Consider the following 16,750-nt stretch of genomic DNA (forward strand, 5'->3'; position numbering starts at 1 on the left):
TAGAATTTCACTTCACCTTTAAAGTGAGTTTGATTTCACTAGAATTGTCTCTATTTCCATCTGCAGATACTTTCTTTTTCTATAATCTTTAATAGATTTGAAATCATGATCCTCATTATTACTTATCACATATAGCGCTATATTATATCCAAAAACACGTCGACGTTGATTTCATTTCGGTTCCATCTCATTCCATTGAGCTCTTTCATTCATGATGTAACACCCCGTTTTCCCAATATACAAATTTCTTAAACAATTATCAGAGTAAAAACCATAAACGGGATATCACATAGAAACGTAATCCAAAACAGTTAAATAATGATTTAACCTTCACAAATATCTTTAACATAGCAGCGGAAAATCATAAACATAAATCATAAACGTTTTCGGCACGCAGGCCCAATAAGTATCTCAAAAGAGTTTATCAAAACATAAGCAGTTCACGTAAAAGAATGAAGCATGTTATAGCATAAAACCCCATCCCGTTACGTATCAGAGCGACCTAGACGACACAGTGAAGGCAAGGCCAACTCACGAAGCAACTGCACACTAAGCACGATCACCTGCAAGTTACCCATATGAAGGGCAACATTTTCAAGCAGAAGGGGTGAGATTTCATAATAAAATAACATTAATCAATGTAATTGCGAATCATAAATTAACATCAATCATTCCACTATTAACTTTGCATAAATGCTAAACAGTTATCACGTAATCATATAACCAATCATTATAAACAACATAACATAATCAAATAACACTTATCACATAATCACATATCCATTCATTATCAACAAGACATCTTAATCATGACAATGTGACAATGCTCCTAGACTCCTTATATGCATGTGGTACCAATCGTCATCATAAGTATTAATATACTTTAATCGTGCGGAGGACAAAGCTCCTATAAAACGTGCGGAGGACAAAGCTCCTAATTTTCGTGGTGAGGACTAAGCTCAATGATATGCTATGCATGGACACAGATGAACAAAACATCATAATCATCGTAATCATGTGCATTCAATAACTTGATGCAAAACGTCATCATTTTCATTATATTCATATATAAACATTGCATACTCAGTTAAATAACAGCAGCAGCATAGTCAAGTCGCATAACAGCAAGGAGATATCAATATATCAACAACAATTTACTAGAATCATAATCATTTCAATTATATCTTACATATTGCATAATACCTTAATCATGCTCAAATAATATCAACTTAACTCAATAGCTTTACAGACTGCATTAAACGTTATCATAAGGTTTCATTACCAATTAGGGGTTCACTCTGGACCAAAAAGTGCGACACAGATCGCACAAACACATAATCAAGTTCATCCTGGTTGTACTCGCGAGGCGAGAGTACTTACTCGCCATGGCGAGCACCACTCAACTCACAAACTAAGCTTGTTCTGGGTTCCCTCTGATCCTACATTCATTCCTAATCAATACTAGGTAAGTTCAGGTACTCAAAGGCATACAAGATTCAACTAAAAAGGTCGAAACACGAAATATGACATGCACTCTGCCTAAGCTCGCGAGGCGAGGAAGGTAGCTCGCCATGGCGAGTTGAACCAAACAACTCGCGAGGCGAAGGAAAGGGGGCTCGCGTGGCGAGCGATGAAGTTCATCACTCGCGAGGCGAGGATCATCACTCGCCGTGGCGAGCGATGAACAGAAGCACGGGCAGACTAGGGTTTTTCTCAAAAATCCCTCACACAACATGGTTCAAAGCCAAATTTTGATTCCAGAATTCATCCTAAACATATTCTAAGGTTAAAGGACGGTTTCTACATCAATCTAAACAAGTTTTACCGTTTGATCATCAATTTTTAGGGTTTTAACCTAATTCCAAAACTTTTCTAAATCAATCCTAACTTTGTCAATTAATCATCAGAATTACAACAATCAATGCTATTGAATTACTAGTCTCACCCTTACCTGGTTATGAAGAAATCGCAGCTCTCTCTATGCTCTTCTCCCTTCTAAGCTTTTTCTCCCTTCTCCAAAAGTTTTCACGTACAATGAGTTTCTAAAATATTAGGTCTTCTCCTATTTATACCTCTTTCTAATAACTTATCTTATCTCACTTTCTCCCCCAAAACTATCTAAAATATCAAAACAGCCCTCAACTAAATATTTTTCAAATCTTTATTTTATTTAACAATAAAATAAATTCTCTAATCTTATCAAATCCTCCAAAACTCATAACTTAACACGTCATCAATCAAATCACCAAAATCACCACAAATCATCAAAACATATCAAAATCATGCATATATTATATAATTATAATATAATTGCCTAAACTCGATTAAATAACGATTAAACGAAAGTGGGCGTTACACATGAGATAATTTATTAATATTTCATAAGTTTCAGGTACCCGATCAGTTCTTCTTCTGGAACTGAAAAAAAAAAATCAATTATGTCATAAAACTCTTTTAGAGTTTTTGTATCCTTTTTTGGGTTATCTTTCCTTTAAGCTCCTTTTCTTATTCAAGGATTTTTATATTTGAAACCGATTGATCTATCATGTTTCAGGCATGATTGAGACTCATTTGCATATTAGATTATCCGATAAGGACATCTATTTCATTTGGAGCATTAGCAGCTGATATTTGATTTATTTAACTTTGCAAATGAGTTATATCTTGAGGATCAAGACGAGACAATAATATTTCCTTTCAAATGATTTATTTGAACTTCAGGTTCATATTTTCAGCTGCTTATTATCTCCAACTAATATTGGGAAAACTAATCCATCAACTGATAATCAGCCTACTGGGATGCAAATGACTCACTTATTATGGGACGGAGATGGAGTACTTTTTTCCAATTATAATTTTAATTAATACTACTTTCACCACTTCCAATTCAATATATTATACTTTACATTTATGATAAAGAAGAATGCAGCAATACTTAACAAAGACACTCAAAACTATTTTTCTCTCTTTCACTTTTACTCCTTTTCTTAATATGTGTGAAATGAGAAAAATGCTCACTTATAATGGGACAGAGGGAGTAGGACTTTAAATAAATGACCTGATTTATTTATGCATTAAGATTAAAATATGACTTTTATATTCAATGAATATGTTTTTATTGTAATCTTTAAGTCTTTATTTTCTAACTTCCTTATTCGTTTTAATCTTTAAGTTGTAGGATTTTATGAAAAAAACTATAATATCTTTCAAATATGAAATATTAGAATATTAGATGATGTGTCTAACAATGTTTAATTTTTTGTAAAGTAGGTACTTTAAATGAAGATGTAGGTAATTGCAGTTATATCTACCAATGTAATTCAAGCAACTGCAACGAATATTGCAAGCCAAGGGGCTATATATCCGGAAGGTGTATGGGATCCAACTGTTGTTGCCGTTTATATGTTTGACGATTACAAGTTTTCAATATCCTTGTAATAGTATATCTGCAAACATAGTCATTATGACTTTCATAAAATAAGTTTCAAAATAATGATTGTAATTTCAATCAAAACTGGATTATTATAATATTTTATTATAAATGAATAGTTATATTTTCCTACAGTAGTTTTCATTTTTCTAATAATGATAGAAGTTATAATGACAGAAATGATAATATAAAATTGAGGGATAATAAATGTCACCATCGTACTAAATATAGTCAAAAAGTTTTATTTTCTTTTTGCTCTTCATAAAAAATGTCATCCTACTCCTTGCTTGAAACATTTTTGTTTTCACAACGAGAAACTCAAACCTATATAAACAAAACAAAGCTGAGAAAAAAATCTTGAATACCAAAAATATCATTCTTCACACTTTCATTAATCTTACAAAAACATCTTTTTTTTTCATGACTGATTAGTAAAAAAACGTGTGATTAGAAAAAAATATATGTACAAAAAATATAAGAAAGGACCATGATTATAACAAAGAAATCGAATAATATAGTCGTATAAAAAATAAGTAAAGGGAGAAGAATAAATATGCAATTCTTTAAATTTTACAATTGTTTTCTTTAAGAAAAAATATGCAATTTTTTTAGTATAAAGAAAAAGCAAAGGGAGAAGAATAAAAAAAACAATTAAAAGACATTAAATATTTTGTTGTTTTTTGGTGATGAGTGTTGACTTCAATAGAGAACGAAATTAAAGTCTAGCGTATCAATTAATCTAAGTCATTAATCAATATTGAAATTAAAGGTCATGATTTGGAGTAAGTTAACACACTTACTCTTGGAGTCAAAATATCATCTATAAATAATATATTGAAATTAATGTTGTATTGAAAAGTGGAATGAGTCAAATTTTTTGAAACAATATTTTTTTGCAAATGATTCACTTATTATAGGACGGATGGAGTACTTTTTTCCAATTATAATTTTAATTAATATTACTTTCACCACTTTTTTTTTTTTTTGATAAGGCCAAGAGAAAGGTTGGGCTTCCGAGAAAGTCTGAGACATCGCAACTAGGTTGGCACCCCACAGAATCCCCATCCTCTGCCGCCTTTCCAATACGTAAATTTTATTAAAAAAAAGGTGAAAAAATTTACAAAGAGGGGGGACTAAGCCAATACCCTCCAAAGAAAATAAAAGAAAATATATACAGAGAATCAAGGAACAAACAATTAAGGAAATCTAAAGTTTGGTAACCCATGTCTGTCCCTAGCAAAGTCCGCCCCCAAAGATGAAGGCAACAACGTGAACCAAACCGTGTCTTGAACATCATGTCCCAAAGCAGCAAGGCCATCAGCACAAACATTTCCTTCGCGGAAGATATGCGAGCAAATGAGAAACAAATTATTTTGAGAGCAATTATGCCACCTCTTCCGAAGACAAATAGGAATAAGAGATGGTTTATGGAAGGCTTGAACCGCACTAATAGAATCACTTTCAAGCCATAAATGAGACCACATGTTGATGACCGCATATTCTATGGCCAGTAGGAGGCCCAAAATTTCCGCTTCAAAGATAGAAACCATACCAATATTGCTAGCGAAACCACCTAAAAAAGTTCCCCGTGAATCTCAAAAAATACCACCGCAAGTAGCCATCAAATGCCTAACCGACCCGTCCGTATTAGCCTTTATCCAAGGGTTAGTTGGAACCTTCCAAACAACAGGAATGATATTTATTTTGTTGACTAAAAAATTGTTATTTTTATCAATGATTATAATTTTTTTGATTGATAATTTTTGACTGATATTTATTTTTTTGCCTAAAAAATTGATATTTTTATCATTATTATTTTTATAAGAATGATATTTAAAACATGTGTGCATTGAATATAAAAGTCATATTTTAATCTTAATGCATAAATAAATCAGGTCATTTATTTAAATTCCTACTCCCTCTGTCCCATTATAAGTGAGCATTTTGCTCATTTCACACATATTAAGAAAAGGAGTAAAAGTGAAAGAGAGAAAAATAGTTTTGAGTGTCTTTGTCAAGTATTGCTGCATTCTTCTTTATCATAAATGTAAAGTAGAATATATTGAATTGGAAGTGGTGAAAGTAGTATTAATTAAAATTATAATTGGAAAAAAGTACTCAATCCGTCCCATAATAAGTGAGTCATTTGCATCCCAGTAGGCTGATTATCAGTTGATGGATTAGTTTTCCCAATATTAGTTGGAGATAATAAACAGTTGAAAATATGAACCTGAAGTTCAAATAAATCATTTGAAAGGAAATATTGTCTCGTCTTGATCCTCAAGATATAACTCATTTGCAAAGTTAAATAAATCAAATATCAGCTGCTAATGCTCCAAATGAAATAGATGTCCTTATCGGATAATCTAATATGCAAATGAGTCTCAATCATGTCTGAAACATGATAGATCAATCGGTTTCAAATATAAAAATCCTTGAATAAGAAAAGTAGCTTAAAGGAAAGATAACCCAAAAAAGGATACAAAAACTCTAAAAGAGTTTTATGACATAATGCATCTGAAGTTAAAAAATACTCCTGAAGTTAAGATGCTCCTGAAGACAAAATGCATCTGATGACGTCATCAGAAGTGAGATTAATAGAAGCAAGTTCAGTAGCAAGTCTATCAGAAGCTATTTCATCAGAAGCTGTATATCACCAGAAACTGGAGTTCATCAGAAGATGCAATCTAAAGTTTCAAATAGTTGTTTATTGGATTCAACCTCATCTAAAGAAAGCGAAAGACTAAAGGAAAGGTGGCAACGATTCATTTGAAAGGAATATAAGGTATTGGATGTTTATCCTTCAAAGGGCGTTGACAAAGTACGAAGTGTACGACCACTACCTCCACTACTCTATTTATGTCTACGCTACAAGACAAGAAAAACAGCTCTGCCTGCAGAAATGTTCCTTCATAATAGGAATGGATTTGAATGTGATCCTTCATAAGACAACAACCAAATCAGGCAAAAGATCATTGGTGATTGATCAAGGTTTCACAACGACTCTTTTGACGTGCTTAAAGATCTCAACGACTCTTTCACATCTCTTTATAAAGGAGTGAAGACTTGAAGATCAGAGACGAGACAACAAACCAAAAAGCGCCCAAACTCTGCTAATTTTGTTTCACATAAAAGCACTTAGAATTTCTGTGTTCATTTGATATATCTTAGAAATTCTTACGTCTAGAGAGTCTTTCATTTGCATTGTATTGTGAACACCACTGATTGTATATCAGGTGTTCAAACTCAAACAATTTTCTATGTAATTCTGTTTGAATAGAAGTCTCTTGCTTTAGTGCTTGAGCATAGGAAGTCTCTTGCTTTAGTGCTTGAGCAAAGGAAGTATCTTGCCTGCGTGCTTGAGCAATTTGAAGTCTCATACTAGGTGTAGTATTGAGCAGTTGTAATCAGTTGTGATTAAACTTAGTGAAACTCTCCTTGGAAGTACAAGGGGGACATGACTGACTTCTGATTTGTGGAAGGAACCTGTATAATTGCTTGTGTCTTTCTTTCTTCTTTCATACTCTATTTTATTCCGTTGTGCATCCTATTATGAACTGCACATCAGAAGTAAGTCAATTGCCTCTGAAGTGTCATCACATCAGAAGCATTTTCAAACAGCTTCTGAAGTGACCTCAGAAGAAGATTTCATCTTGAGAAAAAGAAAACACAATTCAACCCCCCCTTCTTGTGTTTTTCTCACCTTCAATTGGTATCTAGAGCCTTGGTCTGTTGGAAAAACACTTAATCGTGTAATAGTTCAAGATCTGAGAAAAACATGACTGAAACTTCTCCTTTGGGAAACAAGACGGTTCCATATGATTATGGTGCAGCTGATAAGAAATCAGACTCTGGAAAAGCTCCAAAGTTCAATGGAGATCCTGAAGAGTTCTCTTGGTGGAAAACCAACATGTACAGCTACATCATGGGATTGGATGATGAGCTGTGGGATATTCTTGAAGATGGAGTTGATGATCTGGACCTGGATGAGGAAGGAACTGCTATTGACAGAAAGATACACACTCCTGCTCAAAAAAAGTTATACAAAAAGCATCACAAGATCAGAGGAATCATTGTTGCTTCTATACCGCGCACTGAATATATGAAGATGAGTGATAAATCTACTGCTAAGGCAATGTTTGCTTCACTCTGTGCAAACTACGAAGGTAGCAAGAAGGTTAAAGAAGCAAAGGTACTTATGCTAGTTCATCAGTATGAGCTGTTCAAAATGAAGGATGATGAGAGTATAGAAGAGATGTACTCAAGATTTCAAACTTTAGTATCTGGACTACAAATACTGAAGAAGAGTTATGTTGCTTCTGATCATGTGAGCAAGATATTGAGAAGCTTGCCTTCTAGATGGAGACCTAAAGTGACTGCCATTGAGGAAGCTAAGGATCTAAACACTTTGAGTGTTGAATATCTTGTCAGTTCCCTCAAGGTTCATGAAATGAGCCTGAATGAGCATGAATCCTCAAAGAAGAATAAATCTATTGCTCTACCATCTAAAGGAAAGCCATCTAAATCATACAAGGCTAGTGAATCTGAAGCAGAATCTCCAGACGGAGATTCTGATGAAGATCAATCTATAAAGATGGTCATGCTTTCCAACAAGCTTGAATATCTAGCAAAGAAGCAGAAAAAGTTTTTGAGCAAGAGAGGTAGCTATAAGAACTTCAAAAAGGAAGATCAGAAGGGATGCTTCAACTGCAAGAAGCCTAGTCATTTCATTGCTGAATGCCCTGATCTTCAGAAGGAAAAGTCAAAGAGTAGAACAAAGAAACCAAGTTTCAGCTCAAGCAAATTCAGAAAGCAGAGCAAGAAGAGTTTGATGGCAACCTGGGAAGATCTGGATAGTGAGTCTGGTTCTGAGAAAGAAGAAGCAGATGATGATGCAAAAGCAGCCATGGGGTTAGTGGCAACAGTGTCATCAGAAGCTGTATCAGAATCTGAATCAGATTCAGAAGATGAAAATGAGGTATATTCCAAAATTCCCAGACAAGAACTCGTTGAGTCTCTCAAGGAACTTTTATCATTGTTTGAACACAGAACCAATGAGTTGGTTGATTTAAAAGAAAAATATGTTGATTTAATGAAACAACAAGAATCAACTCTATTGGAACTGAAAGCTTCTGAAGAAGAACTCAGAGGGTTCGACTTCATATATACCACATATGAAGACAGACTCAAGATTCTTTGTCAGAAGCTACAGGAAAAGTGTGATAAAGGTTCTGAAAACAAACATGAAATTGCTTTAGAAGATTTCATAATGACTGGTATTGATAGAAGCAAGATAGCCTCCATGATTTACAGCATCTACAAGAACAATGATAAAGGGATGGGATACTCTGAAGGGAAACCTAAAGAGTATAGTCTCAAAAACTATTGTGATTGTATCAAGGATGGATTGAAATCCACCTTTGTGCCTGAAGGTGCTTGATGAGATAAAACCGCAAGTGCACGGTCTTACCGAAGTAGTATGAAAAGAGTATCGTTCCGACAGGGAGTAGTTTAATTCAATTAACCTTTGAAAATGATTAGAGGAGAAAAGGATTGTAAGTTGGGATTTTCAAGCGTTTGAAAGATAATAATAAAAGGAGCCTTGGGATCGTTGGTTTCATCCAAATAACAAGTCCTTCACAAACCAAACTAAAAGCTTATAATGTTATGTTAGACCTAATTTCTCAAGACAGTTTCTCTTATGTTCCTCTAGCAACCAAGCCTATTTCGGTGACTTGATTACTATTAGATTCTGGTTCCTCTAACAACCAAGCCTATTTCGCTGACTTGATTATTATTAGTTCCCTTGAAGATCAAAACTATATGTCTCAAAGACTGCAAAGACTATTTCGCTGCCTTTGCAATCCTTGTCTAAATTCACTTGTTCGAATATCAAAGCTCCACTTTCGTTTGATGAATTGATATTTGGAATAATGGATAAAAAATTATCAAACCCTCCACTTTCGTTTCCACAGTTTGATAATGGTTGATCCATGTTTAAGCGGTGAATTTAGATAAGAAATTAGGGTTACATAAGATTAAGGCTTAGAGCTTGGCTTGATTAGGATTATGTCATTTAGACTTATCCAACAATCCCAAGACAAGGAGAAGTCTACTCACTCATGTTCATCGTAGACATGGGGGAGAAGAGAGAAAGCATAAAGATAAATGACATGAAAATAAAGGAAAAGAAAAGAACTTTAATTAGAAAAGCAATTGTCACTTATTGAATTCCAAGTAAAGATGAATATTTGTGATGGATGGCTACTCTATTTATAGCATACATTCGACTTAAAATCTAAGCAATTACATTCGGGCTAAAAATAGAGTAGCTTAAAATCTAAGCAAAAGCAGCAAAAGACACTCTGGAGGGTGGCACGGCCGTGCCAATGCTAGCACGGGCCGTGCCAAGCTTCTGACTTTGGGGAGACATATTTTTGTCTCTCAATCTTCATATTTTCAAATTCAATCAGCTCCAAGTCCCTTTCTTTTGCTCCAAGACTCAATCCATCCAATATTCATTCCTGAAATAAAATAAAATGCAATTTGTAGTAAACTATTCTAAAAAGGAAATAATACTAATATAAAATAAAATAAAATCTAGGCTTAATTGCACTTTTCCCCCCTATCTTTTGCCAATTGTGTGATTTTGCACCCCCTTTTTTTTTTTGAGCGATTTTGCACCCCATCTTTTTGCCCCCTTTCTGATTTTGCACCCCATCTTTGTGTTCAATTGCACTTTTGCCCCTTATCATTTTGCTAATTGTGCGATTTTGCACCCTCACTTATATTTTTTGAGCGATTTTGCACCCTATCTTTTGCCCATTTTCCCCTCTTTTAATGATGATTTTGAACAAAACACAGTTGGCAAAAGATAGGGTGCAAAATCGCTCAAAAAAAAAGAGGGGGTGCAAAATCGCACAATTAACAAAAGATAGGGGGGAAAAGTGCAATTAAGCCTAAAATCTAAATAAAACTAAACTAAAAAGCATATAAAAATAAGCAATAAATGACTCATCAAACTCCCCCACACTTGAATCTTTGCTTGTCCTCAAGCAAAAGGCATGGACATGGCAGCAACAAAAAAGGATTAATATATGACAATTCAAATAAAAGCTTATGTCTCCCTCGAGGTTTCATTTCAATGTACACTAATCACAACTTCAAGTATTCCTTGTGAACTTATTCAACCCAACAACAAGTCTTAAATGAGCGTACGTGTGTGTAGTCCAACCCTTTTCTTGCTCCTGTATAAGATAGATATTGTGAGGAACAGGTCCTAACCTTAACACTAAAGTGACCGAGAAAAATCTTTTCTTCATTTCATATAAGAGAGATGGGAGTTAGCTCAGACAATTTAGATACTTGGGGGCTTGTAGATGCCTAGGGGCTATCATTTCACATTGGAAGTCTGCGAGGGGGTATCCTTTCCTCCAAGTTTCCATGATCACCCTAAGTAGTGCTACAACTTATTCATCTTCACTTAAGAAGTTCCTCTTTTTAGAGGGTTTAATTTAAGCACAATTTGTTTGAGAAGTCATCACCACATTTAGGAAGTCAGAGAGGGGGTATCCTTTCCTCCACATGCTGGTGATATTCTTCTGCCCCATTTTGATTTACACATTACAGCACATTATAATTATTCCCACACAAACTTATACTACTTTTACTTTGAATATTTTTAAAGGTCCAGGTTACCATTAAAGTTAGAACGTGTTCCTTAAAATACTTATTCATACACTTACTCAAGAATTGCAACTAGGTGCTTTTCTCATTGGAGAATTTTCACGATAAAACTTGATGTGGGTATAGCAAGAACACTTACAACACAAGAAATCACTTTCATGTACAAGAAACGACCATTGAAGAGACAACAAAAATTTATGTCATAATAAAACAATAAAAACAAGCTGCTTATTCTTGCCTTTTACAATAAAACAAAACAAAAGAATAAAGTTTAAGGGAGTTTGGAAACACAACGACTAAAGACACTTTATTAGGCTCCCCCCACACTTAGGAGAAGCATTGTCCTCAATGATTCAAGATAGAAGAAAAAAGAAGAAGGAGAGGAAGAAGAAGAAGAAGAAGAAGGAGGAGGAGAAAGAAGGGAAGAAAGGAAGAGGAAAGCTCACATTTTTATCATTGAGGTCCATAGGGAGGACCTTGGAGGTGAAAGTGGTGCATCATGTTCCGAAGCATTTGGTTATTTTCTTCGGATATGCGGTTGCCCCGTTGGACATCATTCCTTAGTCCCATTAATTCAACACCTTGCCTTTGTTACTCGGTGCTTATCCTCCCGACCTCAATATGCATCCATGCCCATCTTGCATTTTCATTTGTTTCACCTTCATCATGGTCATGGTGCTTCTCATCATTGTGCAATTGTGCACCTTCCTCTTCTTGGTGCAATTGTGCACCTTCCATGTCTTCATTGTTCTGTTCTACATGCACCTGTGGGTCATCATTAACATACAACAAATTTTCTTCCACCTCGGTGTTAGTCCGAGATGGGTTAGGCAGTAATATCAAAGTGGGCACGTTGAGTTTGAGTGTATAAACAAAGGGGATTCGAGGTTTTATGAAATTCATAGAGATAAGGGTGTCTATGTTTAGCCTATTGTTTCCCTCAATCTTGTTTATCTCTTGGTCTTCACTCACTCCTAGTTTCCTAGCTATGTATGTTATGATACCACCAACTACTATTTCTCCCCTACTATCGGACCTATTTCCTATATGGGAAAGGTAGTCAAGCAAGTAAAAACAAGTGTTGACGGGGTGGTTGTGCAGCATAGCCCAAAGCATGAAGAGTTCATCACTCCTAGTGTTCCCTAATTCACTCCTTCCCCAAATAGTACAAGCCATAACCCTTTGAAGGTACCTAAGTACAGGGTTGTGAATGTTGCTAGCTTTGTTGGCACCTGTGTTAAACTGGTCAAGACCGGTAATTCGCTCCCAAAAGGCGGCGGGTTGATAGTCAACCGGCTTTAAATTTTGATTCCAAGAGTCGTGGATGAACCCCGCGTTTGCGAAGCCCATCTCATCACAGAAGTGTTGAAGAGACATCTCATAATCAATATTCATAAGCCGGAAAGAAACTCTATGGTTAGGGTTATCAAAATTCAACCTATCTTTCGTAAAGACAATATAACTTAAATATTCGTAGGTGAAATTCTCATACCCTCTCATAGGTCTCAACATATCAACCCATCCTAACCTTTCTAGCAGATTAAACACATTGTCTTTAAGTCCTAGCTTATTCAAGTCATGGTTATCAGGGTACCTGCAAGGATGTAAAGGTTTAGAGATTAGAATTTGTACCTATCTCTTTGCTTGTTGTCCCTGAAGGTGATGCCATGATTCTTGGCTTGTGTGTTCTTCTTTGGGGGAGGGCCCCCTGATGAGCTTGCAACTTCTTTTCCACTTCTCTTTGAAGCCATTGCCTTGACCTTGCTTTTGGTGTGGTGGCAGTGATGGTTTGTCTTTGGGTTGTTTTTGTGGAAAAGGTTGGTTTAGTGGTGTGGTGAAGGTTTAAGTGAGTTTTAGGGGTTGGGTTATGGAGATTGGTGGAGAATTTCTGGTTTTTGGGTTAGGTTAAGGAGGGTTACAAATTTGGGCGATGTTGGTTTGGATGGATGAAAGTTGTTTTTAAATGGGGGTTTATGAGTGGAATGGTGTTTGTGATTGATTGGGTGGAGAAATTTTGTGAATTGGTGAGGTTTTGGGGTAGAAATGGAGGTTTAAGGTTTTGTGGTTATGGAGGTTTTAGAGAGAAGTTTGAAGGTGGAGAGATGTTTGTGGTTGAGAGTGAAGGAAGAAGAAGGCCAAAAGATGTGCATATGCAAACCTGATGGTCGGGCACGACCGTGCCAACCTTAGCACGGGCCGTGCCAACTTCCTGGAATGTGGGGGGGTTTGGCTTTGCAGGATCTGGCACGGCCGTGCCAGTGAGAGCATGGGCCGTGCCAAGGTTCTGGATAGATTGCCTTAAAAATTTTCCGTTTTCTTGAATCATACTCGGACAATTACCTACAAAATAATTAAAAACAAAACAAAAAAACAAAACAAAAGCAGGTAAATGCGTGGGTTGCCTCCCACGAAGCGCTTCTTTATAGTCATTAGCTTGACGTTAAAGAAAGCGTCCATTAGAAAGGGTCAAAGATATTGTATTGTGTAGATGACGCTAAAAAGCGTTCTTTCACATCATGTTCTTTGACCATATTGCAATAATAAAGGGCGGGACCTTCCGTAATATTTTCGAACTCAAATCCTACCATGTCGTCACTTACTTGAAAAACCATCCTACCACTTTTAACATCAACTATAGCACCCGCAGTGGCGAGGAAGGGTCTTCCTAGAATCATAGGGCAATCATGGTCTTCCTCGATGTCAACAACCACAAAGTCAGTTGGGATGTATATCCCTTCTATCTAACGGGGATGTCTTCAACATATCCAACTATGGGGATAACAGAACTATCGGCTAACTTTAATGTCATCTCGGTAGGTTTCAACTCTCCTATTCCCATCTTTTTAAAGAGGGATAGAGGCAACAAACTAACACTGGCTCCTAAGTCGCACAAGGCTTTGTCTACGGTTTCTTTCCCAATCACACAAGGGATGGCAAAACTACCTGGATCTCTAAGCTTTTGGGGTTGCTTCTTGATGATTGCACTACTTTCCCTAGTTAAAGCTATTGTCTCTTTGTGATCTATAGCCTTTTTCTTTGAAAAAATTTCTTTTATAAACTTGGCATATAGAGGCATTCAAGACAAAGCTTCCGCAAGGGGAATCTTAATGCAAATTTTTTAAAGTGTGTTGACGAACTTATCGAATTGAGCCTCCAATTTAAGTTTAGTAAGCCTTGATGGGTTAAGGGCTTTGTTCTTATCAAGCGGTTTCTCACTTTCTATCACACTTTTCTTACCAAAAATACTAACACTCTCTCCCTTAATTCTTTTGGATTTAGCAATTGTCTCTTCCAGCTTACTACCCCCCCAAGAAATGGCATTGACATGAGCTTTGGGGTTTGTTTCGGGTTGACCGGGAAATACTCCCGATGTTTGGGAAGAGGTGGCTACTTGTTGAGCCTCTTGGGAGATTTGGGTTTCGAGCATTTTGGTGTGTGTGGCGATAGAATCAACCTTGGTAGTGAGTTTGGAGAGAGAGTCGTTCAGAAATCTTGTTTGGTTTTTTAGTTCTTGGAGCTGTTTATTCTGATTCATCATGCAATTTTCCAATAGAATTTCCAAACTAGACCTCTGAGCCACCCTCTGGTTGTTTGTATAGCGAGGTGGTGCTACTTGCCCATAGGAACCTTGAGGGTTTTTATAAAAGTTTTGATTTGGCCTCGTTCCTTGGTTGTATTGAGCATAGTTTAATTGCTCAATACTGTTAGTAGCACTACCTAACTGACAATCAACACCAATATGACCAAATATACCACAGATTTCACAAGGAGGAGATGTAGGAGAAGGTGTGACTACATTAACATTAAGTTTTTCAAATTTTTCAGTTAAGGCATCAACCTTAGCAGCGAGGTGATCATAATCGGAGACCTCGTACATACCTGCCTCCTTTTTGGAGGGTGTAGAGGCGGTGATGGCCCTTTCGTTGGTCCATTGATAGTGATTTTGAGCCATGTCTTCAATCAATGCGTAAGCCTCCGTATAATTCTTGTTCATTAGCGCTCCACCTGCAGCTGCATCAACAGACATCTTAGTGGTATATGTTAGGCCATTATAAAAAGTGTGGACTATGAGCCACTTTTCCAAACCATGGTGGGGACAAAGTCTAAGCATTTCCTTGAAACGCTCCCACGCATCATAGAGAGACTCCCCATCATTTTGGTTGAACCGCGTGATTTGGTCTCTTAGTTTGGCGGTTTTAGAAGGGGGAAAGAATCGGGCAAGGAATGCTCGCCTCATTTGATCCCATGAAGTGATGGAACCGACTTCTAGGGAATGGAACCAAGCGCTAGCTCTATCCCTTAAGGAAAAGGGAAAGAGATGACGTCTTACGGCTTCTTGGTTCTCTTTTATAGTGCCACTGAGTCTAAGGAAGGAAGAAATATGGAGATTTGGATCCTCAGTGGGTGATCCAGAAAACTGATTTTGCTGCACCAAATTGAGTAGTGCAGGCTTGATTTCGAAGTTGTTACCCTCAACCGTTGGATACACGATAATAGCTTGTGGCTCTTCCGTTGAAGGAGTAGCATACTCTTTGAGAGTGCGTTCAGCCATAGCAGTATTATTTTGTGCCTCTCTCTTTTTCTTATGCAAATATCTTTCGATCTCAGGAATAAATTCTCCGAGACTTTTACTTCTTCGCATAAGAAATCGAGAACCCAAGAAGGAGTTCTAATCACAAAGAAAAAGTTAATTAAATTAGTTTACTCCCCGGCAGCGGCGCCAAAAACTTGATGAGATAAAACCACAAATGCACGGTCTTACCGAAGTAGTATGAAAAGAGTATCGTTCCGACAGGGAGTAGTTTAATTCAATTAACCTTCGAAAATGATTAGAGGAGAAAAGGATTGTAAGTTGGGGTTTTCAAGCGTTTGAAAGATAATAATAAAAGGAGCATTGGGATCGTTGGTTTCATCTAAATAACAAGTCCTTCACAAACCAAACCAAAAGCTTATAATGTTATGTTAGACCTAATTTCTCAAGACAGTTTCTCCTATGTTCCTCTAGCAACCAAGCCTATTTTGCTGACTTGATTACTATTAGATTCTGGTTCCTCTAACAACCAAGCCTATTTCGCTGACTTGATTATTATTAGTTCCCTTGAAGATCGAAACTATATGTCTCAAAGATTGCAAAGACTATTTCGCTGCCTTTGCAATCCTTGTCTAAATTCACTTGTTCGAATATCAAAGCTCCACTTTCGTTTTATGAATTGATATTTGGAATAATGTATAAACAATTATCAAACCCTCCACTTTCGTTTCCACAGTTTGATAATGGTTGATCCATGTTTAAGCGGTGAATTTAGATAAGAAATTAGGGTTACATAAGATTAAGGCTTGATTAGGATTATGTCATTTAGACTTATCCAACAATCCCAAGACAAGGAGAAGTCTACTCACTCATGTTCATCGTAGACATGGGGGAGAAGAGAGAAAGCATAAAGGTAAATGATAAGAAAATAAAGGAAAAGAAAAGAACTTTAATTAGAAAAGCAATTGTCACTTATTGAATTCCAAGTAAAGATGAATATTTGTGATGGATGGCTCCTCTATTTATAACATACATTCGACTTAAAATCTAAGCAATTACATTCGGGCTAAAAATAGAGTAGCTTAAAATCTAAGCAAAAGCAG

General features: G+C 36.3%; 1 protein-coding gene and 1 non-coding gene across 2 annotated transcripts; one reads left to right on the forward strand and one right to left on the reverse strand.

Moving 5' to 3' along the window:
- Nucleotides 1–4,626: 4,626 nt before the first annotated feature.
- On the reverse strand, nt 4,627–4,980 carry LOC112422120 (uncharacterized). Its single transcript, XM_024784875.1, has one exon. The coding sequence runs from the start codon at nt 4,978–4,980 to the stop codon at nt 4,627–4,629; it is 354 nt and encodes a 117-aa protein (XP_024640643.1).
- Nucleotides 4,981–15,198: 10,218 nt separating this feature from the next.
- Nucleotides 15,199–15,305, forward strand: LOC112422254 (small nucleolar RNA R71). Its single transcript, XR_005646512.1, has one exon. It is a non-coding gene; the product is annotated as a small nucleolar RNA R71 (small nucleolar RNA).
- Nucleotides 15,306–16,750: the final 1,445 nt, after the last annotated feature.

This window comes from Medicago truncatula, chromosome 5 (genome assembly GCF_003473485.1).
Source record: "Medicago truncatula cultivar Jemalong A17 chromosome 5, MtrunA17r5.0-ANR, whole genome shotgun sequence".
Lineage (NCBI taxonomy): Eukaryota > Viridiplantae > Streptophyta > Magnoliopsida > Fabales > Fabaceae > Medicago > Medicago truncatula.